The sequence below is a fragment of the Plutella xylostella genome, chromosome 29 (assembly GCF_932276165.1).
Source record: "Plutella xylostella chromosome 29, ilPluXylo3.1, whole genome shotgun sequence".
Lineage (NCBI taxonomy): Eukaryota > Metazoa > Arthropoda > Insecta > Lepidoptera > Plutellidae > Plutella > Plutella xylostella.
Genome location: NC_064009.1, coordinates 3602495 through 3629097, shown reverse-complemented (window position 1 = coordinate 3629097; position 26603 = coordinate 3602495). Strand labels below are relative to the sequence as shown.

General features: G+C 37.1%; 1 protein-coding gene across 5 annotated transcripts in view; it reads left to right on the top strand.

The window, feature by feature from the left end:
* Positions 1-26603, top strand: part of LOC119694396 (rab11 family-interacting protein 4A) — a 70506-nt gene that overhangs the window by 35550 nt on the left and 8353 nt on the right. For 4 of the 5 annotated variants that reach the window (XM_038120717.2, XM_048631614.1, XM_038120715.2 and 1 more), the window contains 6 exons: positions 80-171; positions 2311-2429; positions 3509-3598; positions 4181-4225; positions 14144-14182; positions 14639-14756. In XM_038120717.2, the coding sequence (XP_037976645.2) occupies positions 97-171; positions 2311-2429; positions 3509-3598; positions 4181-4225; positions 14144-14182; positions 14639-14756 (486 nt within the window). In that variant the 5' untranslated portion in view covers positions 80-96. The remainder of the gene's footprint in view (positions 1-79; positions 172-2310; positions 2430-3508; positions 3599-4180; positions 4226-14143; positions 14183-14638; positions 14757-26603) is intronic. The other variant, XM_038120716.2, reaches the window with a different exon arrangement.

Here is a 26603-nt window from a genome sequence, read left to right as displayed (position 1 = left end):
ATAACTAACACGACAACCATATTACAACTTTATACATTCAAGAAGTTGAACTAATTTGTACATTTTCTTTAATTTCCAGTGGTGGGTGTGCCGGCCATGATGGCGCCGCGCGTGTTCCAGCGCAGCAAGTCCCCGCGAGCCTCGCCCGGCGCGCCGCCCAGGAAACTGCAGGTACTAACATGAGCATCATCATCGGCGCGTGGTCGTTGAATGATGGACGTAGACAGCATGTCATAGACAGACACCTGAATTCATAGGTTTTATTTCAACTTTTTACGGTGCATCATCATCATCAGTGGATGGAGAGGTAGACATAGACTGACCCCTGAGAGGTTCTTACGGGCTTTTTTGTCATCATAAAAAAAGTTTTTTATAAAAAACGTTATTGCGTTAAACATTTGTAAACCTCCTCGAAATTTAAAATACGGTCTATGAATTTGCGGGTGAAACTCAGGAGATACGCATCATCATCATCAGCTCACCAGCCTATAGCCATTTATTATAATGGATAATGTAAGAGGTTTGCCACGAGACACCGGCTTTCATTACTTACTAAGAAATATTTTAAGGTTTATCTGAAGGTTTTCCTGCTCAAGAATGTATAAATTCCATTGTAAGTAGTGACAATAAAAACCGATAGTATATTACTTCGCCGATTATACCCATAGTAATAACCCACAAGCAATTAACGAAAATGTTCAATTAACTAGCAAGACAGTGAAATAACGGTCTATTTTTAGTCCTGAAATGACGAAATCAATACTTACTTGATGCTGGTGAAACAGTTCAATGTCAACCTAGCTAGTGGCTCGTATGCTGTAGGTACCACGTGTTGATAATGCTCATGAATACCAATCTTTATAAAATAATCAGTAGGTATGAATTTCTAAACTGATTCCTCGGCCGAGATTCTTCAGTTTATAGGTAGCAAATAGGTATATTACTATACATATCAAAATGAAATTGGGACATATAGCTACCCACAAAATTGTTCGAGTACATAGATTAGGATTTATTTGGCTTTTAAAGTGCGAATAAGTGGCTAAATAGGTAGATATCGCATACAGTGTGTCAAATAGTTTCTCACGAATGTGTCAGTGTAGTCGATATTGCAGTGTAGTAGTAATGACTTGGAGAGATCGATTTTATATCGCTCAGTCACGAATCACGAAGTTGTCTATTAGAATCACGATCGTGAACAACTGGTGTCAGGAAATGTATTAAAACCACCCAGATCTGTTCACACCAAGTGTATAAACATACTCATACACTCCCGGGCAATGAAAACGTTCCACTCACAAAATGTCGACACCAAACGACCCCAATATTTTGCAAAGATTTAATTTAAAATTGGAATAAAATATTGCCGTTTTAGTTGGTGATATCATGAGGCTCTGTTAAATGTCCTACAATGTTGCAGAAGACGTCATTAAGCTAGCCTTTTCCGTTTAGAAGCAATTTTGTACTTTTCTCAGTGTAACCTTTTCATGGCCCGTGAGTGTACGTAATTGGTATGTTATCCATTACAGATAGCAAATGTAACATCGTACAGAGTTATTCATGAATGAAGCGAAAAAGGTGAGAAGAAAGAAGATGGTAATGTGATAGACAAGAATGTTAGTATGGTTTTTGTTAGGATCGATAGAGTTGTATACATAGATTCCAATAAGCTAACTTTCCAATACAATGGGTAGAGAGATATTTCTGCAAATTTTATCGATTAGAGAGCAGCACAATAATACATTCTAATCTTTCTAGCTATCGATGCAATAACTTACTTGAACATATAAGCGTTGAAGAACGTGTGCCAATATTTATGAACTTATGGAGTAACTTATCAAAACGCTCAAGGTTTTGTTTCAACGCGGAATAAACTTCAAGGAATTTCCTTATATTTGTGTGTCACCACCAGCTGTGTATGCAAATTGCAAACTATACCTACGTCCAATTTATGGCTTTTAATTAAAATTTATGTTTGATATTGAAAAAATATTATAACTCGCCTCTAACAGCAATACAGTTTAGGTTCAATTGATAAAATTTCAATGATTTTATATTTAGGCAGCGCTATACTTATAATAGTTTCTTGCCCCGTTCTCATTCAAAGACAAAACGAGCCCCTTTTTCGAACGGAGAGTAGTTTGTAAAAAACGTACGTTAATAAGATTTTTTTTATATTTCTACGATGAATAAAAGCATTTGACTTTGTCATAGGTCCGACTATATCACGTTTCGATACATTAGGGTACTGATCCACCTAAGACCTTATCTTCTGTCTCTACTTACCTCACCATTTCCCTCCGCTTCCAGAACGGCTCCTCGTCGTCCCGTCAGCTCGAGCCAACTGACTCCAGCCCCGGCGACTCCATCTCCGACGCAGAGAACTTCGAGTGCTACGGGGAGGCCGATGCGGAGGCGTCGGCTAATGCGTAAGTTTATTGTTTATTTTTGACTTTATTGTTGTACCCATGTGGGTATATCGTACAAAGGAGTGAAAGGGAATATAGAAGATTTACCCCCTGTTCCCACTATGACTTCAGGGGTATCCATACCTACAGTCCTACAGTATACATTATTCGTATACGTAGGCATGTACTACCTACCTAGGTATCCTACACATTACTGTAGAATACATAGTAGATACGTAGTAGATACCTACAGTACCTAATTGGGTAGGGTCGTTATAAAACTTTTCAAAACATCACTGCACTGTAAATTAATACAGATTACAGACTAATATCTTTCCTGACTTTAAGGGGTGTTGTAGATTCGTCGTGTAAAGTATCTGTGTGTCTGCCTATGACTACAATATACATGGTCTCTAGAAATATATTCTTAATTCTTACGTATGGCAGTGCAGTGAAGTGCACACACAAAGTTAGAAGTCAAGACATGCAAGGAATGCTAAACCGACAAAAGTAAGGCAGTCTCATAAAATAACTCGTGTGTGTTAAAGAATTTTATATGCACCATTAATACGGGATTGCAACATGTCCAAGAAATTTTACTGTTTAAAAAGCACCATGTTTCGTTCGAACCTTTTATGTGCCTTTCTTTACGTGAATCACTTTTCCTCATTGCAACTTTTTGGTCATTTTATCAAGTCCACACCAGACCTTTCTGTATCAAACAGAGTTTGATTGAATAAATTAAATAAATATACAGTTATAACTACACAGAGTACCTATTAAAAATAGTGTTTCAATCTCGTTTGTATGCATGATTATAAAAACTTATTTTAGATCAGATAACTTTTTTTATCTAAGTATTTTAATTTATATTATTAATACCTGAAATGTAAGTAATGTTGTGGTCTGAGGTGGTTTTTTACAATCATGCATTCATAAATTTAAATTAAAACCAGATAGCAGCATTTCGCATTAGTAATTAGTACCTATATAACTAATTTTCTACCATTTGTCCGACTCGAGCTCGAGATCGAGAATCGAGATCTATGGTCATCGATATTTACCGCGCTCTTCAACTTTTTTTTCTCCCCCGTTCACAGAGCAACAGAGAGCGGGTCACACAGCCCGGGCAACCCGACGCTCAACCGGCATTCCTGGACGAGAACCAGTTTGAGACGCACACCCCCCAGGTAGGTAGCGGATAGATCTGCGCGTGTTAATGTTAACAGTATCTAACACTGTTTTGTTGTTTATGGTCTAGAAATTTATTGTTGATTTATTTTGGCACTATGGGAAGCTTTTCTTTTTTGACACTTCTAAAAGCTATGTTATTATGAGACTGCCTTATAGTATGATGCTGAAGTTTTTAGTACCACACTATTTTTCCAACTGATGTAAAAACTTAACACTTTTTATTGAATTTATATTTAGTTTCTAATACACTGTGCTGAAATCAATTAATTGATTACCTATTTACTTTAAAGTTTGATATTTCATTGCCTTTCACTTATACATATACATAGAGTCCGACAAGACTAACTTAGCAACCGGTAAAATATGGGAGATTATTTTTTTAAGAGTAAGACGTACTCTTGTACCACGTCTGTTATAAATTACAAAGAGTAATTTATGCCTATGATAAGCTGTTTTTGTTGCAAAGTTGACTTAGTCGGACACTATTTTCTTTATCCACATGTGTTGATTTTGTTTTGTTGTGTGACATTTTCTGTTTTTGTGTGTTCCTTCCTTACATTTTGCTTTTCCTTTCGTAGCCATGGGGAGAACCTTCCACACCGACGATGGGGCTCCATGAGACAGTAAGCTTTTGTGTTTTTATTATTATTTTTACTTTTTGAAGCTTGGGGCAAAGAAACCTGACCCTTTTCAGAGTGACAATATTAAGTACCTGAAACAGGTCAGATTTTTATGCGCCAGACTGTACACTGCACGCTTATTATAATTTTATTAACTTATGCGCACTTGGCATGCAGCGCGATAAACTCGTATAATCGATTTCAATAGTCTAATAATGTGCCAATGGCAGCGCCAGTAATTTTTCGAGGCCGTTATCATTCTGAGATCACACTATAGTTTATAAAAAATATTCTGGTTTAATCATCACAGTCAGCGCCATCTCTTGAAGCTTGCTTGAAACATAACATCACGCACTTGTATCAATAACGCACACTTTTCATAATAGATGGCGTATTTTATACACATACTAAGTGGAGACCATTTGGGGACTTGCTAACTGATTGGACACTATCTCTAAGACATTTTACGGCTTTGCCATACGACCTTGTACCTTGCACCTTATTCTTCTTCAAGTGCCTCTCCACTACTGGAGATTGGCGGTCAGCTTTGATACTCCTCTATGTTCGCAACAGGTGTTCGACGCTGGTCATACCCATCATTTTCTCTTATGTTCGGAAGAACTGACCCCTTCTGCACATGCGTCTTTTCCCCTCTATCTTGCCCATTACAACGCTCAATTCAACGCTGGATTTATTATATAGTTCACTTTACATACTCGGTATGTTGATAGGTAGGTTAATAAAAATAATATGGATATGCCTAGTATAGATTCTTACAAAAATGGCTCTTGAAACAATGCATGCCTGGGTGTGTGAGTCATCCACTAGGTAGGTATTCATGGTCACATTTATTTTTGCCGATTATTGCTCAAAGTATAACAATTAAACTTTTATAAATTAGGTCGAATTAAATTCGATAAGTAACGTAATAAATATACAGGGTATTGCGAAAGTGAATAGTTAAGTACCTACTAAGCCACAATGGTTAGGTACTCATGGGTTATTCTGAATAACATTTTGTTCTACGACTTTTAAAAGTTCGCATAAAAAATTGATTCTCTACAGTTAAAAGGCACGTTACCAACAAAGTTATGTCTGTCTATGAAGAACCAAAAAAAAATGTTGACTCACCACCTGAATTTCTCATAGGCAACTCATTAAAAACGATATCGAAAAAAGTATTCATCATTAGCCATTCTTTATTGGATCATTATTTTAGGCCTCTTTAACACAGTGTACTTACGTATAAGGTATAAATATCCAAGTATAAGTATACTTACTTAGATAATTAGTAATTTCCTAACGTTGTTTCATTGATTTTGATAAAGACTACCTAGGATATTACAATATAATTATCGACATAATAATGATTAAACCGCCTAAGTGGGTTTTTATAATAACTTTAAAGTTATTTCTAAGTATTTTAGCACAGATTTTGAACGATGTTTTATTATTAATTTATAGCTTTCTACTTAGGAACTTTCTAGCAATAGGAACATAATAGGTTACTTAGGTTCCTTCATAGTAGTTCCTGCCTATTACCCTATTAAATATTATAAATTCTAGGTTCTAAGTCTAACCGTCAAATAAATATCTATTACTTCATATGAAATTCACTTTGCCAACGGAAATATGTATGTAACCATATCTGATATATGGTAGAAAGAAAATTACGTAGTAAGAAGAAACAAAATTATATATTTTTTCCCTCATATTAACTGACAATCTGCGTGTATGGTTGTGCAACAAATAGTTAGCTTCTGCGCTTGGTTGCCAACGACTAAGTAGTTGAACACCTATACTTTGTGTTGGGAGAGGCACCCAACTTATACATGAAGTCATTAGAATGCAATCCGAATCGCTATCACACTCCATCCAGCCTCAGACTTTTACGTACATCAACCTAGTAAAAGCGTTATTTATGATATCGGTAGTATTAAGTTTCCTGATGAACTGTAGGTACTTATTTATTTATACATATCTTTTTAAAAATTTTGAAAGGATCGATGCTTAAATAAAATAAAAAAAGGAATTAAATTTTGAAGGATGAGAATGAAGCCATCAGGTTATTAGAATAGGATGCGGATAGGGTAGTAATACGTTCTGGCCTAACCTTGGCAGGACACTCCATCCGCACTAAGCTCAAAAAGGCCCAAATGCAGGTTTTCCTTCACCGATCGAGCAATGAAAATGGACTCAAATTTGTATGGCGTAGTGCCGGTGCTAGGCGTATAATATACGTTTATTATAATATAATATACATAATTATATTTTAAGTCTAGCTAGGTGGTGACTCTCCCTCGTCATACAAAGTCGCGTTTACTCGCCACTACTCCATCAAAGACCTACCTTATTCACTATTCAGCCGGACGTAGAAACTAACACCCCCTCGCAGAATATTTCTATACCTATTAACATTCGGTCTAGAGTCCAGATAAGCCAAATTCCCATGAAGAAAGTGAACTGGTTATTTTCCGCCTGGCCGCGCCGTCTCGCGTTTCGCCTCTCGTATCGCCTTACGGTTTATAACCTAACACTTCTTCTATCATAATTATACGAGTAGCTCCAGTAAGAAAGTGCACAAATCTTTGATTAAACGAATAGTGCTCCCTGATACTGTGGGAACCAAATATGAACGTTATTGCTTGAGGAAATCAAAAGAGAAGCCTCCATGTCTAGTGTCTATATGTATTCTAAGATTTTTTATTGCTTGTTGACACAAACTGTTACTACTCACCAAAGATTAGTGGGATTCTAATTAGAATGTCTGATTTTCAGTCTTAGGTATTAGGTAACTTTACCTAAACTAAACTTCAAGCCCCTACTGCCTAGGCTGATACTTAAATTAATCACTTGGTAAATAAAATATCTAGCCTTCATGTACGTGTTAAAAAACAACTTTTTATGTTAACACCTTGAATATTCAGGTTCAGCAAAGCTACAGAAGTTAGACTAACGCCCCGCCAGTCTAGATTGGCCGCTCACTCCAGCACTAATGTACCATAGATTGTATCTACCAAGGAGCTCCTATAATCAGTCGGATTATATCTAATAACAATAATCCTACAACAATGGATGGTGTTTGTGATGCAATGTTGAGTCACACGCGCTCTCATCATTTGTCACGGAACATTCTGTTATTTATTTTGTACTTATTATGAGCTGCCGTACAATTTGAATTAAGGTCATACTTATTTAATTCCATTTTATTTTTCATCATGAGTTTTTTTTATCTTAATAAGTACTTAGGCATACTAACTGGCTTAGTTCAAGTACCTTCCTACTGCAGCTCTAATAAACGTATCTAATTTGGTATTTAGTTAGTTATTAAACACCTATTGCCCTAAATCTGTCAGCGAACTCCTTATTTCAAGTCGCGTGCGCGAACATTATAATCGAAACGGTAATCAACATGCTGAATTAACATATCCTAATAACAGATCCGCAATTTTAATATTATTCCAGCGCATTAGCGTGCGCGACGTCGCTTCTTGCGTCCGCTGATTCGCGCCGTGTCTACCTGCTTTACATTAAAGTTTACATCCAGCTAGTGGCAACAGTCACACAACCTTTTTGTTTCGCGCGCGTCCACTCCAACCAGCCAGGCATAATGATGGCTCAGTCCGTGCCACTAGCCGCTGCCCGCGCACCGACCACTGCGCGTGTCCAATATGATTAAAAAAATAAAATTCCAAATTTAAATTCGTGTGTTTTGAGTCTGATTTGATTAAAAAAATAAAATTCCAAAATTTAATTCGTGTGTTTTGTGTTGTGCTTTGATGAATATGAAATACCAAGTGAAAAGTGTACGCTAATCTACTGAGTGAAACCTAAGGCATCTAAGGATAGCTGATAGTCGGCTAATAAAGGGTGCTTTAAAGTTGTAAAGCTGGAGCGAAACAGTGTTTACATGCATTACAGGAAACGACCATACAGGTAGGTACCATGACCACCATGTTAGGCTTTATTTACGAAACAATTATATTAGACCTATTTTAGTAAGTAAAAATTAGGTACTTATTTCTTAACTTAGGTCTAGCAGCAGACGTGGGCTGGTCTGGTAGTGAGCTGTTGATGTACCTACTGTGTACTAGGTTCATTTACTTAGCGTTATAAAAAAATAAGGTTTATGAGTAGATACAAAACTAGACACATACATGATACCTATTCGGTATTCAGTGAATAAAATAGAATTATCGTGATAGTACTTATACTTATTACCTATTTCATAACTTCCTAAGAATTTTATTTCGAGCACGTCTCGGTTACTGGCATCGTTTTGTCATATTAATATGTTAAAGTCGTCGTAAGTCAGTTTTAATCACGTGTGTATCATTTCATAACATGACAAACTATAAGTTGTTAAAATAGTTAATGCAATAATATTAGTAATTTTAGAATTTTTTGATAAGCCAAGGGCTAGTGAATGGGTATTGAATATTGAATTATTGGATCTTATACTTATGTTCTTTTACTATCGTAGTTTTTCAGCTGTTATGAAATAGGCGTGTATGAAATGTCGGACTGTAATGAAATGTAACAATCAAGTGTACATCGACTATTATACTATGGGAATCTTTTAAACAATCGATGGACCGCTGTGCTAATTAAATGGATATTATCTATTAAGTGTCCTACCGTGGATCAATTAATAGGTACCTACTTACCAAGAAAAGCAAAAAATACTTTACATCATTATAATCTTGGGTAGGTACTCATGGGATCTTCAAGATATGATTTTCCAAAGCCTCACGTAATACCTACCAATGTTAGAGTCCACCTTATTCCGACGCGGATCGGGTCGGGCTATCAGATTATTCAAATCGAGTTTTTATAACATATTTTACTATGGATATACCCTAATTCTTCTTCATATCATTAAGCACTATTTTGTGGTGAAATGATTAGCAACTAACCAGTCAGTTAAGTTAGTTGTGGACAAAAAAGATAACACTTTTTTTGTCTGCTATGGATAAGTTGTCTTTCGCTGATTATAGCCACGGTGCGCCGAATGTACCTAAATGGTTTACTCGGTTGATACGTCACTCTAGAAGGCTCATTTCATGCACCCACTAATGACTAGGTTTAAATAATTTGTCCGGTTTAGCGGCTCAACATAATTTGTCGAAACTTGAGGAATGTTTAGCGCCTAGCTGCCATCATGGCGGGCCGTGACCCGCGACAACCACTCGCCGAAACAAACGAGTGAACGCACAAAAAAAGTTACGTTTACTTTACAATGTCGAACTGAAATCATAATAAATGTTGCGGTAGGCCTTCAGGTCGCCTTATACAGGTGTACCTAATTCTTTATTAGGAGTTTCATGTTAATTTCGAAACTTTAGCAAAAGTGTTTGGGCCTAAGATCATTGGAGTGATCATTAAAATTCAACATTCAAAAGATTACAAAAGAATCGGGCACATAAATGTAGGTTTACTTACCTACTTAACGGTCAAAAAAGGTAGTGTTGTGCTCCATACTCCAAGTCCAGACCTGACCTCCTTGGCTTAAGGAACTACGAATAGAACTGACTATCTATACTTAATGTCTACACAATGCAATGTATATGTCGCAGTCATCTAGTTTAATCTCCTGTTTGATTGAACCGCTAGCCCGTTCATTGGATGACGCTACTCAGTTGAATGACTAAAGAATAACTCGTCAAGTGGTTGACTGTAACGTCCAACGTCTTGACTGAACGTTATTCAGCGAAGTCGTTAAATGGGATATAGTATAGCAACTTTGTAATGTCTGGTTAGGATGAACATGACCAGACAAGAGTCAACAAAAAGACTATGTTACAAAGCTCTCATATCACAAATTAACTAAACAATAACAATAAACGTACCTTGATATTGTTGTTCATAATTATCCAGTTTCAGCACATTTTTTTCTTTGAAACTATCCCCGGCGGTGAAATAATAGGTACCAAAATCTATGTTGTCACACTATTTTAACATAAATAACGCACTTTAAAGCTAATTTATTTGCAAAAAATAACAATACAAGTGCTTTTTGTGTCAGCTGTTCGCTGTTAGACGCCATATTTGTTTTATTCACCACCTGACTGATTTTAAGTCCGCTAACTAGTTGGACGTTTTGTGACGCTTGTACAATCAACGTTCGGCCTAGTCATACAACTGAATAGCGTCATCCAATGAACGGGCTAGCGGTTCAATCAAACAGGAGATTAAACCAGTTGCCTGCGACATATACAGGGTGTCCCAAAAGTCAACGTCATCCCTTAAAAGGCTGATAGGTCAGCTCATGAGAGGCCAGAATATCAAAATATGACCATAGTAAAAACTCGATCATTTTCGAGATGTTGACACTTTTATAAATTTGCTGAAAATCGACACCTTGGATCAGTTTTTTGCGTGCCGCCGGTACAAAAATCCATATTGTTAGAATTTGTTTGGTGTTGCATCACCCTGTATAGCCCTGCTATTGATCGCAGTCAAAAAAATATCGAGTAATGCTGTATGTTTAAAAAAAACACGGTTTTCAAAGTCATAAAAGGTAATCGTATTTTTTTATAAACAACTTTGACTCTACATACTGTAAATAAAATATACCACGCAAACCTGGCACCTTATTTGAAAAGATTGCTCATTTAATGCAGTTTCCAAAATGGTATGAAACGTTGCTATTGTTTTAATTAACAAAAAAGTTATTGCTATTTTAGTACAAAACGACCTCGATGTAAAATTGTTTGAAGGAAATTTATCTGACTGAATTTATTAAGGGTAAGTCATGTTGGAATGAGTAAAAGTAAAATAGGTGGTGTGGCCGGGAGTGGGAAAAGAGACAACGTTGTCACAGTTAATAAAAAAAACGCATTTTGAGTATCTTTCTCGAAAAAAGTGGACTATAGCAACTCCACATTCCCCATAAATGTAGCGCATGGTAACGTACATTCCTGAGTAGTGCTAATGTGTGATATTGTACAAGTAAAACGCTTACACATGTACATTGTACACCAACAGTATCCAAAAAAGGGACAGATCAGTTTGTCATTAACATTACCTCTAATTACTTGTTATTTATTTTAAAGTTATTGTTAAACAAAACCAAACTCTCAAAATTATGATTATGACCATTAATGAGTATTATTTTTTGCTGATTATGTACTTAATATAATAATGTGGTTTTATAATTTTGTGAAATAAAAATAAAAGTCAATAAATGTTTGTTTTTTTTTTAAATAAGGTGTAAAAAACGCAAAATGTGTTTTATAAGAGTTTGATAAGTTTTTTCTTAGCTATTTTTGCGTCATGTATGTTGCCACGGCTGACCCCACTACCTATTTTACTTTTACTCATTCCAACATGACTTACCCTTAATAAATTCAGTCAGATAAATTTCCTTTAAACAATTTTACATCGAGGTCGTTTTGTACTAAAATAGCAATAACTTTTTTGTTAATTGAAACAAGAGCAACGTTTCATACCATTTTGGAAACTGCATTAAATGAGCAATCTTTTCAAATAAGGTGCCAGGTTTGCGTGGTATATTTTTTTTACAGTATGTAGAGTCAAAGTTGTTTATAAAAAAATACGATTACCTTTTATGACTTTAAAAACCGTGTTTTTTTTAAACATACAGCATTACTCGATATTTTTTTTGACTGCGATCAATAGCAGGGCTATACAGGGTGATGCAACACCAAACAAATTCTAACAATATGGATTTTTGTACCGGCGGCGCGCAAAAAACTGATCCAAGGTGACGATTTTCAGCAAATTTATAAAAGTGTCAATATCTCGAAAATGATCGAGTTTTTACTAAGGTCATATTGTGATATTCTGGCCTCTCATGAGCTGACCTATCAGCCCTTTAAGGGATGACGTTGACTTTTGGGACACCCTGTATAATAGGTGGATTTTAATCAGTGAACTTCACGAAGTAAGTGGAATGTACTCGTCACATTGAGAAACATTAATTAGTTACACAGTGGTAGGAGTTTCATAAAAAATAAGTTGCACAGTATAACGAGAACATTAAACTGTCTTTAGAGAATTCACTTATAAAATATCACCCTATATGACTGGAGTTCGATTTTTGAAATTGGACCCAGCAGTTCCGGTGTTGCCAGCGATGCATGGTCAACACTTTCTTGCACAATTTTACGGTGTATGGGCACCCATGTTCTATTATAGCTTATTAGTGGTACCTATTACTAACTGGACTGCTGGACTAGCCAGGTCTACCCAGTTATTGTTGATTTCTCCGATACTCCCCGATGGCAGTGGCGGATGTCCCTTCATCCATTTAGAAATTATACGATGCTATAATCAGAGAAAGCATAATAATATTACCTTTGTTATGTAATGTGTAATTTTAATAAGTACGTACTGGAACTTAGTTTTGAATTATTTATGATAATTTAAAACAGTACCTTCTATCTACTGTATAATAAATGTTAATTAATACTACCTCCGGAACATTAATTGGACTAAAGCGAAATGGAACGTTATGGCATATCCGGACTAGGTACTTCCGGTAAAACGGCACTTTTATTTCTATAGCATTGAAAAAGCATTAAAAATTGTAATTAGAAGTTTACGTCAGTAAATTACGCTGCTATACTATAACGGCTAACTACTCGCCGCGCCACCTATGGTAAAATACATAAACTATAGTAAATACATAATAGGGACTTTAGGTAGGTACTTCTTTCAAAACACTTTCTGTAAGAGATTTTTGGTTAACATAAGGATTTTATCTAGAGAATCTATTCTATAAAAAAACTCTATCGGTTTTTCCGTTTTTCCTTTATTGTCAGTTAGTTCGTAAGTATTTTATTAACTTTTTTACGCTTAAAAAAAATGATACATTCTGTGGAATTTTTGAAAATGTATATGAAAAAAAAACTTTAAATGAAATGTACTAACCTAGCTATCTAATGTGCCGATAATTATATTAAAGTAGCAAAGTCAAGCCGAACGTTCCAAAGGCAAGGTGAACTCAGTTTTACTACTATTTGCAGACAGCGTGAATTATGCAATGGCTAGTTTGTTTGTTCGGAGCCCACAGTTATTAGGTGGGCAGGCACCGAGGTACGTACTTACCGCGGTATTTGATGGTTGGAGGTCGTTTGTTCGTATTGTATGACTCACTCACTGCTCGTTTGAAAAGGTCTATGACCATCCCAACTGACTGTGAATTAGTTGAATAGTTTTGAGCTTGCGAATCTCATCATTTTTGAGTGGTTTTATGATTTGATTAGTAATATCAACAGTTTGATCTTAAGGATTTCTTCACCATCAACCATAAGGTCCATGAGACGTCGATGTAGGTACTTAGTTTTACAGTAAGCACAAAATAAAATAAAAGTAATACTTACTATGACTGTACTTACAGTTAGGTACTAATAAGCCTATTCATAATTGCATTGCATTCATGTATAAGTAGGTACCTGTTATCTCCGTTAGTATTATGCTTCGTTACTTTTTTTTAAATCTAATTTAGAACGCATTATAAAAAATAACACTAGTTTTAAGTAAGTACTTTAACAAATTAATGACTTACACGATAACATTCTTGAGATATTAATCTTACGTAAACCGTTGGTTTCCTGCATAAACACGCAAAAGTGAATTTCTACGTATAAGCAAACCTAATTGCGTATTTTATGTAACGGTCGCCAGCCAAACTGTGTTAGTTACAAAGAAAATTAATGGCATGCTCACGAAAATTGCGATATTGTATCTGAGTGCTAGTTTCCTCTTTCTAATGAACCACGTCGAAGAATGGACGCGTGCATAGTCCTAATTAGTTGAACAAGTCTTTACGGTGCTTAATAATGCCTAACCGACTTCTGTTAGTTACTACCTTAACGTAAGTAAGTCTATGAAAGACATTTTCCCATCTCTCAAATTTTGCTTGGTTTATCTAACAATAGTTTTTTTTTCTTTCAGTTCTGGAAAACGACAACTAGGCTCCAATGTCTTAGCAAGGTGAGAAAACAATATAATTTTATATTTAAGTATCTGCTAAAGATCAAACAAAGTGCAAACTGTGCAAATAAGTTTCATATGTTATTCATAAGATTCATATGTAGAACAAACAAGCCCACAGCTTCATCTATTTATTCTGGTGATATCTTATCATAATATTATCTGCCTCAATCGCAATCCTTGAAAATACAATAACACCCCATCATACAGTCTGCTGCTATGATTATTCAACGTACAACGCCATCTAGTGGCTTTATTTATAAGCTTTGTTTAGCGCCATCTATCCGTAGTATTCAACAACGATATCACAGACAATTTAAACGACACTAGAGCTGCTACGACTCTAGCTAGTTTAACAGCTCACGCACAGATGGCGCTAAACCAACTTTTCCATCTACTAAGATAAAAACAGCCTAACATAGCCGTATTATAAAATTAACGGTTTAATTGTTTCAGCCAATTATACCGGTCGTCGTCGTTCAACTCGTCGGGCTGCGGGTCCGGCGGGGAGCCGGCGGACGACATGTACTCGGATGTCTCGCTGGAAGAAGACGTTCAGGGGCTCAACTATAAGGTCAGTGTCTAGTCTGTGGCTTGGACTTAGTATGAATTATTTTCAGAATCGCTGCAACGAAGGGTGACATGCACTACATATGCAAAAGTGTTAAGGGCCACTTGCAGAAACATATTAAATCTAGATTTAGTGTCAAATCTCGATTTAAGAAACGTCAGTCCATATAAAATTTGACACTAAATCAAGATTTAACACTAAATCTAGATTTAATACGTTTCTGCAAGTGGGCCTAAATCTAGTTAATGTCTAATCTCGATTTAAGAAACGTCAGTCCGTCCATATCAATTTATGGCATAAATCGAGATTTAACACTAAATCATGATTTAATATGTTGGTGCAAGTGGCTCTAAGCATCCCTAAGTTTGCTAACTTCTTCCTTGATAAACATGAAAATTAAATAATTATTTGGCTGGCTTTTGTTGCCAACTTCACATGCCTGCTGATTCCTGACCTGAGTACTTTTCATTAGTAGGTACCTACTTATTACTTCCTTGTCCTGCTATGAAGTTACAGTACATTTTCATACATTTTCTCCATTGTTCATATCCTTGTAAGTATTTTTTTCTGGTCAGGCAAACTTAAGAAACAACCTTGTTTCCTACAAAATGTAATATGACACATTTCACGTAGGTACCTAAAATAGAAAACAATACTAGTTAGGCAGAGATATATTATTATGTGGTTTAAGTACTTGTCTAAGATGTTAAGCAAATAGTTTTAAGGTTTTATAAGGTCCTAAATTTCCTCTTTTCCTTGTAATGTTAGTGAATACCAAATCTATCCCCAAGGAACCACTAAAGGGCAATAGCTATGAAGTCTATGCTTGATATCAGGGTAGGTATTATTTTAGGTAAGTAGGTATAACATGGAAATTTTATTGTAAGATAAAATTGCAATTTTTTATACATAAATAAAATAAAAAGAGAGACACCCCCACGCCCTTCATCCCTTAGCGCTGCTACCTACATAATAACGTAACGTTGGTAATAGTATTATAATGTGAGTAACAGTTGACTCACTGTGTAGAAATACAGTTTAATGCGATTACCCTTCTTATTTGCTCGTGTCAGACAATGTTTCACCTCATACTACGTACCTACTACCTATGTACATACGGCTCAGCTAGTAGGTATCTAGGGTACTACTTGTGTAGGTTAAGCATTTAAAGCACATAAGAGAAATTGTTATAGAAAATATACTTAATAAGTATCACAAAGGAGTACTTATTTAAGTAAAAAATAAGTAAGTAAGTACTCCTTTTAGCTTCTAGATTCAACTATGTAAGTAAAAACTTATACAGCTATTTCCAAACGTTTGATCGTCCTAGCGCCTAGCCCGTCCTTGGATCAATTTCGTCCAATTTATCACTCGACTTGTTGATTCACCCATTAAAGTCTTTGAGACTACTACCGTGAAGTCACTTGTTGTTTCTCAGAATGGACCATCAAAGAACATACACAACAATGTATGTTCTTAGTCACAAATTCGTCAGTAAGGTGTAGGTACCATCCTACCTCTACATCATTCATATACAGGGTAATTGGTAAGTCGATGTATTCCTTTGAATGGGTTATAGATAGAAGGCAATTCCAGTCGATTGAACCGTCGATGGTACCTACCTGATAGAAATAGTAACAAAGTAATGGTATAGGTAGGTATACCTAACTATTTGGCATAATTATTAATCACAAAAAGGGATCTTACCTAGGTACTTACCTTATTGTTTAAACAAAATACAAAAATAGCAATTTTAATCAGTTGAAATTACACAATAAGTTCCTTATTGCTAAAAGTGATCTCTTACTATACAACCTTGGTAAAACAGAAACGACTTACTTAACAAAATATGAAATATTTGATGATCTTGACTCATTGACTTATTTGCTTATTTTTCTTTGACTTATCAAAGTTTTACAAATAGGTAAGTATCAGTACTAAGATATACCTAAAACCCTCATTATTATATCATTCTAAGATTCATAAAATATATATCGCCATGTTTGTTTTTCCATGCTAAATCTATTTCCACTTGTGGGTGCAAGGTCAGCGATGGCACATTGCCAAGTGCGAAAATAAGCTGAATCCAAATGAAATGACCATTTCACATATTATAGCAACATGTGTCAACCTACCTATTCATCTATCAACTTAATAAATATTTCATACAGAGAGAAAACAATAGCCCCTTTTCGTACCGCTTCACTGACTCATCATTCCTAGATAGCTGTCGATAAACACTGCACCCAAATCCATGCTTCAATGATTGTAGAGTGTACCCACTGTTCAATTAAACTTCTAATGAACATAGCAATGAAAAGAAAAATCAATGCAACTTTCATGCTCAACTATGCGTGTGACCTCACCTATGAAATAATATAGTAATATAATAATATGGTCTATAAATCACTACTTCCTCTGATCACAAAATTGTAGAAACAGTAATGGCCGGCGGAAGTCACTAGCCCTCAGCTGCGCTTGCGCCGCTTCCGGTCAAACTCGTGCGCATCCTTTACGATAATAGATTTACATAATTTATTTATCTATAAGTTCTATTTGTTTACAATGGACAGCTACCGTTGAAAAGACTTGTTAACATATTTTGTCTTCAATAACCATCCAAGTCTAAATATTTAGAATGCATTACATAAAGTGTTATCGATAAAGCTTTCTACAAAATCTGAGCTTTCGACTATCTATACCACAGCACTAATATAGGTTGAGATCGTTTACCCATTATGGTTATAAGTAGGTACAATGCAGCTGCTTTCTCGACATTATAGCCGACACAGACATTCCGCAGGCTCAACAGCAAATTACAAGGGCTTGTCAAGTGGACACCAGAAAAGTACCATATCGAGCGAACTGTGGGCGGGCCCAGGACCATACTGCGAGCACTTCCTGACAGCCCACTGTAGCTTTAATAACACTGACTTTAAGATTTATTTTCACTTAGCTTGAGAAGTGCAAGTATTTGAGTACAATAGTCGGGGGGAAACTACGGATATGTCATTCACAAAGCTCTTAGCTGTTGCTGCCAGACGAATCTAGTAATCTATTGAACACAATACACAGGTCCGACGACCGCACGCTTTGTTGTTGCCAGCTGGAACCTAAATTAGATTTATAGGGGCATTAAACTGTAGGTATCAATAGTAGACCTACAAAGCTGTGTGCGCGTTCCACTGTATTCAGATAACTGCCTCAAACTTAAGTTTGTTTCTTTACATATCTAGATATGGAATAAGTTTCACATTCAGTATTTCAGTACTTACAACATTATAGCATACTTAGTAATATTATTATGGTAAATTGAAAATAATATATGTATAGGTTGCATACTAAGCCCACGGCACATTCTACATTAGTTAGCACCAACAGGGCGTAAACAATGCTATCGCGAATAACAACAGGAGTCGCCTAAGTGGGCGCGTGCGTAGGAGTCGATAGGGGAAGTGTGTCAAGGACTCGGCAAGAACTAAACATGCATTTGGGTAGTTAGAGAATTAATTGTGGCAGTTTATTGATTCAGTGTAGTTTAATACTGGGTTTATTTATTGTTTGTAAGTTGTACGGAAGGTAGGCATAGGCATGAGTCTAGCCAAATAAAGTTTGCAAGAACAGAAGCTAAGTATATTATAATGTTGGCTATATAGGTATATAGGTTGGTAGGTTCTTCCATTTTAAACCTGAATAAGAAAAGTTGCCATAATTTTAAAACAGTCAAATGCTTTATTCCATCATGATTACCTAAATAAGTTACGTCAGTCTATTAGGTAAATCCGAAACTCGAATACCTACTTAACAAAACTTCTCAAGGGTTCATAAGGTTAAACAAGGGTTAACCATTCCTTAGTTGTAAAATACCTTAGATTTTCCATCTGATCGACGTTTCATCTGTATGATGAATGTTATCTAGATGAACTCATTATTACAGATCAGCTAAGAGTTTTTGCCTCAACTATACTTACTGGGATAGTTGAGTGAACAAAAACATTGCATTATTTAGCAGGCTCGTTCATCAATCATTTATTACGTGCAGATTGACAAAACATCGCGCATAGCTTACGCGCTATTCCTGCGTTGTTACTTAGAAACTGAAAGTTGTACTGTCGGACGAATATGCTCCTACACACTCTTCTGGATACTCTGTTTCAAGTTTATTTATCGGAAATTTATATTGGCTCCTGAACAGGATTTACGTTTCGTCGGTACCTAGACTTTAGAATGTAAAACTAATTCATATATTGTAGATTATACCCAGTGGTAGTGATTGAAATTTCCTTACCAGCGCCGTAAATCGCGCTAAACTAGCAGCCGACATTACTAAACGAATGCCATCACATTGTCAGCAGATGAACCCGACAGCAGGTGGCACATGGTGGGATTATAGAATAATAAGTAACAACTACATTGATGGAAATCATGTAGATACTGGCGGTTTCTTACAATAAACTTTTTTAGAACATTACCGAGGCAAATGATAGGATGAGCAAGATTTTCTTACATTTAAAACTAACTTCAACTAAAATGATCAGATCAATAGGAAAATAAAATGTAAGCTTTTTTTAAATAAGGAACTAATTATGCTTTTTCGTCTCTTACACAGTCAAGTCCAAGTCTTCTATTTCATTAAAAAAGTTAAGTGTAGCTACGTATAGAGTAGTATAGTATAATCGATCTACGCTGCCGAAAATAAACGGTCAATGTACTAAGGTGTTTTTTCTTTAAAAAGTCTATAATAGTAAGTAGGTTTAGTGCGCGGGAGGATCATTATTAATGTAGGACAAACTTTATGAGCTGCAAATGTGTTTTCTCAGTTCTCTCTTTTTTTAAATACTTGAATCTAGCTTTTCAAGTTAGAGTACTTGAAAAGCTAGATTCAAGTATTGAGAATGTTTTATCCAAGAATTTACGTAAAGAAATGTGCTTATCATTTATGATCTGAGGCTTAGCACTGTTAGCATGATCCGCACATTCTTCCCACTGCTTGCACATTTTTTAGATCGCAAAGTCTACAGCGCTTGGCGCGAATGCGTTAATAGACCTATCGAGAGACGTAGATGTGGAACAGATTACACACTCAATTATATAATTACTACCTCAAGTACTGCAGTTTATGTACTTTGGTTATGAGACCGTGAGATGATCAGTCCCGCAAAGCCTCCTTGAGAAATTGATTCGAATTATGATAAGGTTAACTGATAGTGATACATCAATTTTCTCCGGAAAAGTATGGAAAGGTTAGATTACTTAAACTTTTCTCCTTCTATCTTCATGAGGTAATTGAAAGTGTTATAAGTGTAAAATTGGATTCGCATGAAGTCCACTTACGCCCCATGATGAGTGCAATATCCGTAGACGAAAATGTCCTTGAACTGAGTTGAGCATGTCATTATCCTATTGTTCCAACGATTGGAACCAAGTTGGAAAATACAATACGGAAATGTGGAATCCGTGGGTTGAGAAACGACAGTTCTGTCAACACTTGTTACACTTGAATGATACTGTGAGTGAAGAGTCGAGACGAGATGAACGAGTGCCATATTTCATCAGCTATTTACCTACCGTCCGTCAGCGAATATAGACATAGGTTACACAAATGCACAATTTTAGTGGACAGGCACATCATAATTTTAATGGTTAAATATGAACTCAACTTTTTTTAAAACGCTACATGTAAGTATATAAAGCATTTTTGGCATCATCATCAGCCAATAGTCATCCACTGCTGGACATAGGCCTCTCCCAAGGAGCGCCACAACACTCGGTCCTCGGCCTTCCTCATCCAACCACTACCCGCCACCCGCCTAAGGTCGTCAGTCCAGCGGGCAGGAGTGCGTCCCACGCTGCGTTTGCCTGTTCGTGGTCTCCACTCGAGAACTCGTCTACCCCAACGGTTATCGGTTCTTCGGCAGATATGACCAGCCCACTGCCACCTCAGCTTGCATATTTTGACAGCTATGTCGGTAACCTTAGTCCTCTGACGGATAACGTCATTTCTGATACGATCCATCAGAGAAACCCCAAGCATAGCTCTCTCCATAGCACGCTGAGCTACTTTAAATCGGTGGACCAGTCCTGCCGTCAGTGTCCACGTCTCTGCACCATACGTCATCACTGGCAGGACGCACTGGTTGAAGACTTTTGTCTTCAGGCTCTGAGGAATGGCCGAGGAGAATATGTGACGAAGTTTCCCGAATGCAGCCCAACCCAGTTGGATGCGCCTTGCAGCCTCCTTGTCGAAGTTGCTTCTGCCTAGCCGAATAGTCTGCCCGAGGTAGACATATTCTTGCACAACTTCGATTGTTGCCTCACCAACGGCGACCGGCTCCGGTTCCGGTGAGCATTGTACATGACTTTCGTCTTGTCCAAGTTCATACCGAGGCCAACACGTCGGGATGCAGCATTTAGGCCACTTACTTATATTATATCGGACCTAGAGTAGTAGCTAGGGCTAGACGCGTCTACTAGAGGGTCAGCCACCACCATGAGTAGACGATTCGATTAACTCCCCCCGTTCAATTATTTAACCCCATTGCGGCACTCCCGCTCCCGTCTGACTAATCCCATGAATGAGTAAAGGGGAATACCAAATGTTTACAATATTTCAGATGGCGTGTCGTCCGATTCTGATAAGAATGAATGAGTGTGACTTCTATGAAATTTACTGTTTAGTACGCTTTATCAGGGTTTATGGCGTCACTCATCTATAATGCTTACTGAACTTTCTATTTTAGGCCATATTTATTGATAATTGTACTCTTTTAGCAAGAAATTCTGAGACCAAACACAAATAACTAATACTTATAATTATGATAATACCACAGTGGAATACAGAGTCGGTGACTTAACTATCTTAACACTTTTCCACGCTAAGCAGCACAAAAACAAAATTAAAATGCATGAGATAGCATTGTTCCTTCACTTGAATAACATGTTTAATTGTACTTATTTAAGTTTGTTGTACTATCAACGTCGTGTTTGTTAGTAACAGAAATACCGAAATAAAATATCAACATAAATCAAGCATCGAACATAATGCTTGTTTTGAAGAGTCTGATGATAATTTACGTACAAAAGCCGAGCCAAGTGCATTATCAATGGCTGCTGCCCGGATGTAATAGAGTACTTACTTAAAATAACTATAAGTACCCTGCTTATGTAAGTTAGAATAACAATATATTGGAACTTGGTAAGCATTATGAAAAATGGCTTTAAGGTAAAAACACCGATGTTTTCCTCTATGATTATTTGCAAAAGGAATGAATGAAAAGGTTCAAATTAGATTACAATACAGATAGTGTTCGTCGCGTAATTAGCATTTCGCACGCTCCATTTTGTGGACAATGCTTCAATTTTCTTTTCTTGATTAAATCTTTCTAGCGGCTTTTTTGTTGCCTGACCAAATCCGAGCCACTTCGTTATGGACACATTCTGTTACATCTGTAATTAAAAAGTTAGCTGCTCTTGTATAATATAGTAGGTACCAACCTCATAATTTATATCTTATATATTCTATAAGTAGTTAAGTAATTATAGCGATTTTTAACACGTGTTGTGTTGACTTGTTCTTAATCTTAATCAAGTATTAGAGGCCATTGGTATAGCTATTAATGAAGTTTCACTTTTTTCTATCTATCTGCGCTAGACCACATGAGGATGTCGTCCGAATAACCAATGATAAACGATCTTTACAATCTTTACATCGGTTTACTGGACATAATATTCTCTTGAGCTAATCACAAGGATGTAACAGCTATAGTGTTCAGTAATTTGCTAGCATTACCTTTAGCGATGTCCTGAGTTTTTATGACGCAAACAGCTGAAACACAATGTCATGTCCAAATAAGCATTCTTATAATAATCTCTTACGATTGCTTTTACGTCTTACTTCTATGTACTTGTGATGCAAATACGTGAATAATGTAAGGAGTGTTGTGGAGCCCCGGGTACATCTGGCGCTCAATCATGGCGGCCCCTCGCGCGTTAAATGACCAGATGCATGCAGTGGGGAGGCCGGGGGTTATTGCCACGGGACTCCGCGCCCGCGCTCGTGTGCACGGAGGCGAATAAAGTTTATTTGAATGTGACGGCGGCTGATAGCGCGGGGAGGGGCGCCAGTGCCCGCCGAGACCGCCAGCCAATACCACGCCTCTAACGTCTCAACTCGCTCGTAGAAACTACGATACAACTCTCGTTGCCAGTTTCGGGTCGACTCCAAACGGGTTATGTGAATATTCGCGCTCTCGCGGTCGTCAGCTGTTCAACGATGCGCGAGCAACCGTCCAAAATTTCAAACTGTGTCCGCCGGGACCCCGTCTCTCCGGATATCATGCTGATCCTGGTGTACGACGACAATTAGCGCCAGTGTCTCTGTTTACAAAGTGAATAGGACAGTTCTATTCTTGGACTTGGTGATAAATCCCGTGAAACCCTGCGTGGAGCCGAGTGACCGAGTGATAATGTGACATGAGGTGAATCAGTGCAGCGGTGACGTCGCCCCACACTAGTAATGTCTCGGTGAATCCAATTACAGCGCTAGTAAAACTTAACGAACTATTTATTTTTAAATTTAAATAACAACTTTTACAGTCAAGTGTGCCATTAACTTATCTTGATAAACTGCTCTAATCGAATTTGAAAGTCAAATTAGAAGTTAAAGTAGTATCGGTACGGTACCATTTAAGTCAAGAACTCGCGAGTGCAATAAATAGTGTAGCAAGAAAATACGCCAAATGTGTGGAAGCCGTTTGAATGTTTAAGTCTGGTTTATTCTCTCGGAAAGACACAATGGTGGAAGTGGAGGTGGAGGAGAGTCTGGAGCTGGAGTACGACATGTGGGACGGGCAGTTCGACTTCGTGGGCCCGCAGGAGGCGCCCTCGCCCCCCGCGCGCGCCTCACCCCCGCCGAGCCCCCACCAGCTGTTCACAGGGGAACCGCTGGCGCCGCACCTCGGGAGCGGCCTCAACGGCGGCAAGAAGACCCCCGCGCACCAGTGGTGCGACAACCTCTCCGACCAAGTGAGCATCGTACGGACGATTTCTCTCGCATTGACTCGACGTACATAACTCATATTTAATAATAATTGCAGCTAGTCTCCGGTAAAATGGATTTCGCCAAATATAATTAATACAATTCCAATAAGTTTCCAGGATTTACGCAATTATACGGTCGATTAGCAAGTTAGCAACTGTTTTTCCTGTCCGCTGCTAAAAGCGTGTAACAATACCTAATGCTGCCGATTTAGCGCCCTTTGTATCTGTTTTATCAATACAGTATGGCTCTACATTATTGCACTGTTTCCGCCACTCTGAATAATAGAATCGATCGATCGGTAGACAGAAGCAATCGATGCGTTCATCCATCCATAGAATTCCGTCGAATCGAAAACAAAAGTAGAATGTTTTTGTGTCGGTATCGCAATCGTCTTCGATTTGCTCGGTGGCTGTCGGTGGGTCGTACCGGTACCCCGAGGACAACCAAGTTATATTATACTATGTATACTTTATACTATTAAGTGCTTTATAAAGCGGAATCACGCGATCTTCCGATGAAGTCGCGACGACGACGGTACGACATTTTCATCGATCAAACTACCGAGCCTCCGTTGCCTGCCTTGCTTATTGTTACCATCTGCCTCGTTCCTTACCTCTTTTCCTTCAAACACAATGATCGGTATTATTTACTACCTACTACTGTGTAGTTATTAATGTATCAGGATCAGGAAGCCCGTAGTCACGCAAGTCTCATGCGTTGGATTCCGCCAGTTCGATGTATCGGGCGCATGTTTAACTAAATAATGTTCTTTTCTGTTCAGTTTTGAAAGAAACCTTTGTCCGCTAACTCAAAACTAGCTACTTTTACAGTGGGCTGCAAATATACCTGACCGCCTCTCAGTAGCAATGTGGCTCTACGAGGGATCCAGGTTTCGGCGCAGACCAATGTATATGAACATACTTAATGAATTCCTGAAATAACATATTGTCGATCTCACTTCTTCCGTAAACTTTTGGAGACAGTAGAACAATGCTCTTATTTAATTTACTCTTCACAGAACAATGACAAATAAAAACAAGCTAAAGTATAATTACTTACATGTTTATATTCTCACATTTGTTTCTTCAGGCATCCGTATAACTTTAAACACTATCAGACGGTAGTAGGCCGTAACTACTCGTAAAGCATTTACAGCTCTTTACTTATGATGAATTCAAATATTGTACATAATGGTAATCTTTAGCGCTTGTAAAAATTGAGCATCCGGTAATTTGTCAAGATGAAGAATTCATTATATTTATTATTTGCTGAAACTTCATTGTACCACGTCCAGAAATAGAATAAATAGCGTTGGTGCTCAAACTTCACGTTTCGTTAGCCATCACGCTAAGCTATTCTTCCATGTTTGACTTTGACCCTCAAAGTCTGTAAATTACGTAGGTGTTACCTAGAGGGATTACATACACACACATATATATAACTATATAATTACTGAAATATTCAGACCATTGACGCAGTTGTTTGAAACTGTTTGTGACCATCTCTGTCTGATAATGATTTCGTGATCGATAGCTGGCTAGATTTTATCAACTTAACAACTCTATCTCATGTCGACGCCCGTGATGTATGAAATTTGTAAAGCCAGCATGATGAGATAAACAAGTAGGTAGAGTTATTTAGCTCTTAACTGTATAAAATACGTAGGTAGGCATACCTAATGGTTAATGCAGGCATCTGTATATCAATCATAGCATTAGATATGGACTGATGTAAATACTGCATTGATACATTGGCTCCAATACGGCTCCATACGGCAATATCACTTGGACATTTACTACTCAGCCACTCAACGGGGCTTTAGCTAACCGTTACTAAGTCCTGTGACTGGAATTATATCACTAATCAATGCGTACTGGCAATTAGTTCATTAGCCTATTTAACAGATGGATAGATTCAAATGAGGCTTTTGATTAATGATTACCACTTCTGTTTGCTTATGTAACGACATTGTGTTGTAATTTACTGATATTTGTGCCAGCGATAACAAATTGACCGAAAATAATTCCGGCAAATAAATATCCGTGTTAGTGCTACTTGCACGTTTTTAATATTTTCACCTAGCTCAAGAAGCTCTTAAAACTACAGACCGTGTCCATGCAGTATGTCAGCATTAAAAGCTGTCTATAAAATACATTAGTTACGTATATTATTACATCTCAATGATACAATTCTTGCTTTTTATTTTCTAATTAATCCATATTTAATTAATATGAAGTACCTGTGTACTTAAGATAAATTACTGGTTTATTGCTCTGCTAGCTAGAGTGTCGCGATAATTTTACGATAGAATAAATAACTTGTCGCACATTAAAATTAAAGAAAATTTGTGAAAGGCGACATTACAGCTTCAGCCTAAGGCCGATGCATTATTACTGGCATTAATCAATAGTTTAACAAGTTAACAAACAGAGGAAAGTTGTCAGACAAGTTGGAAGTCGAGAAAATGTGTGCGCTACAGCGGGGAAGTCACGAACTGTGGGCCGTAGCTTGTGAATAGATACTTTAACTAATTTGTTGTAAGTTGATGCAGATAGTTCCTCTTGCATAACGGATATAATTCAATTACATAGGTGAGGTAGTTACTTTGCCGTCGTCGGTAGAACTTGCGATATTCTGTTCCGAACAAATCAATTTTATCAAAATCTTTGTAAGGCTGTCACTCAATACAATCTTATCTCTGCGATGAAGTAATTTCTATAGGTACGTTAAAATGAAAATTGCTTGTAAGTAATGTTTATTGCGAAATAGCCATAGCAAACATTACCAAGCATATACCTACATAATAACAT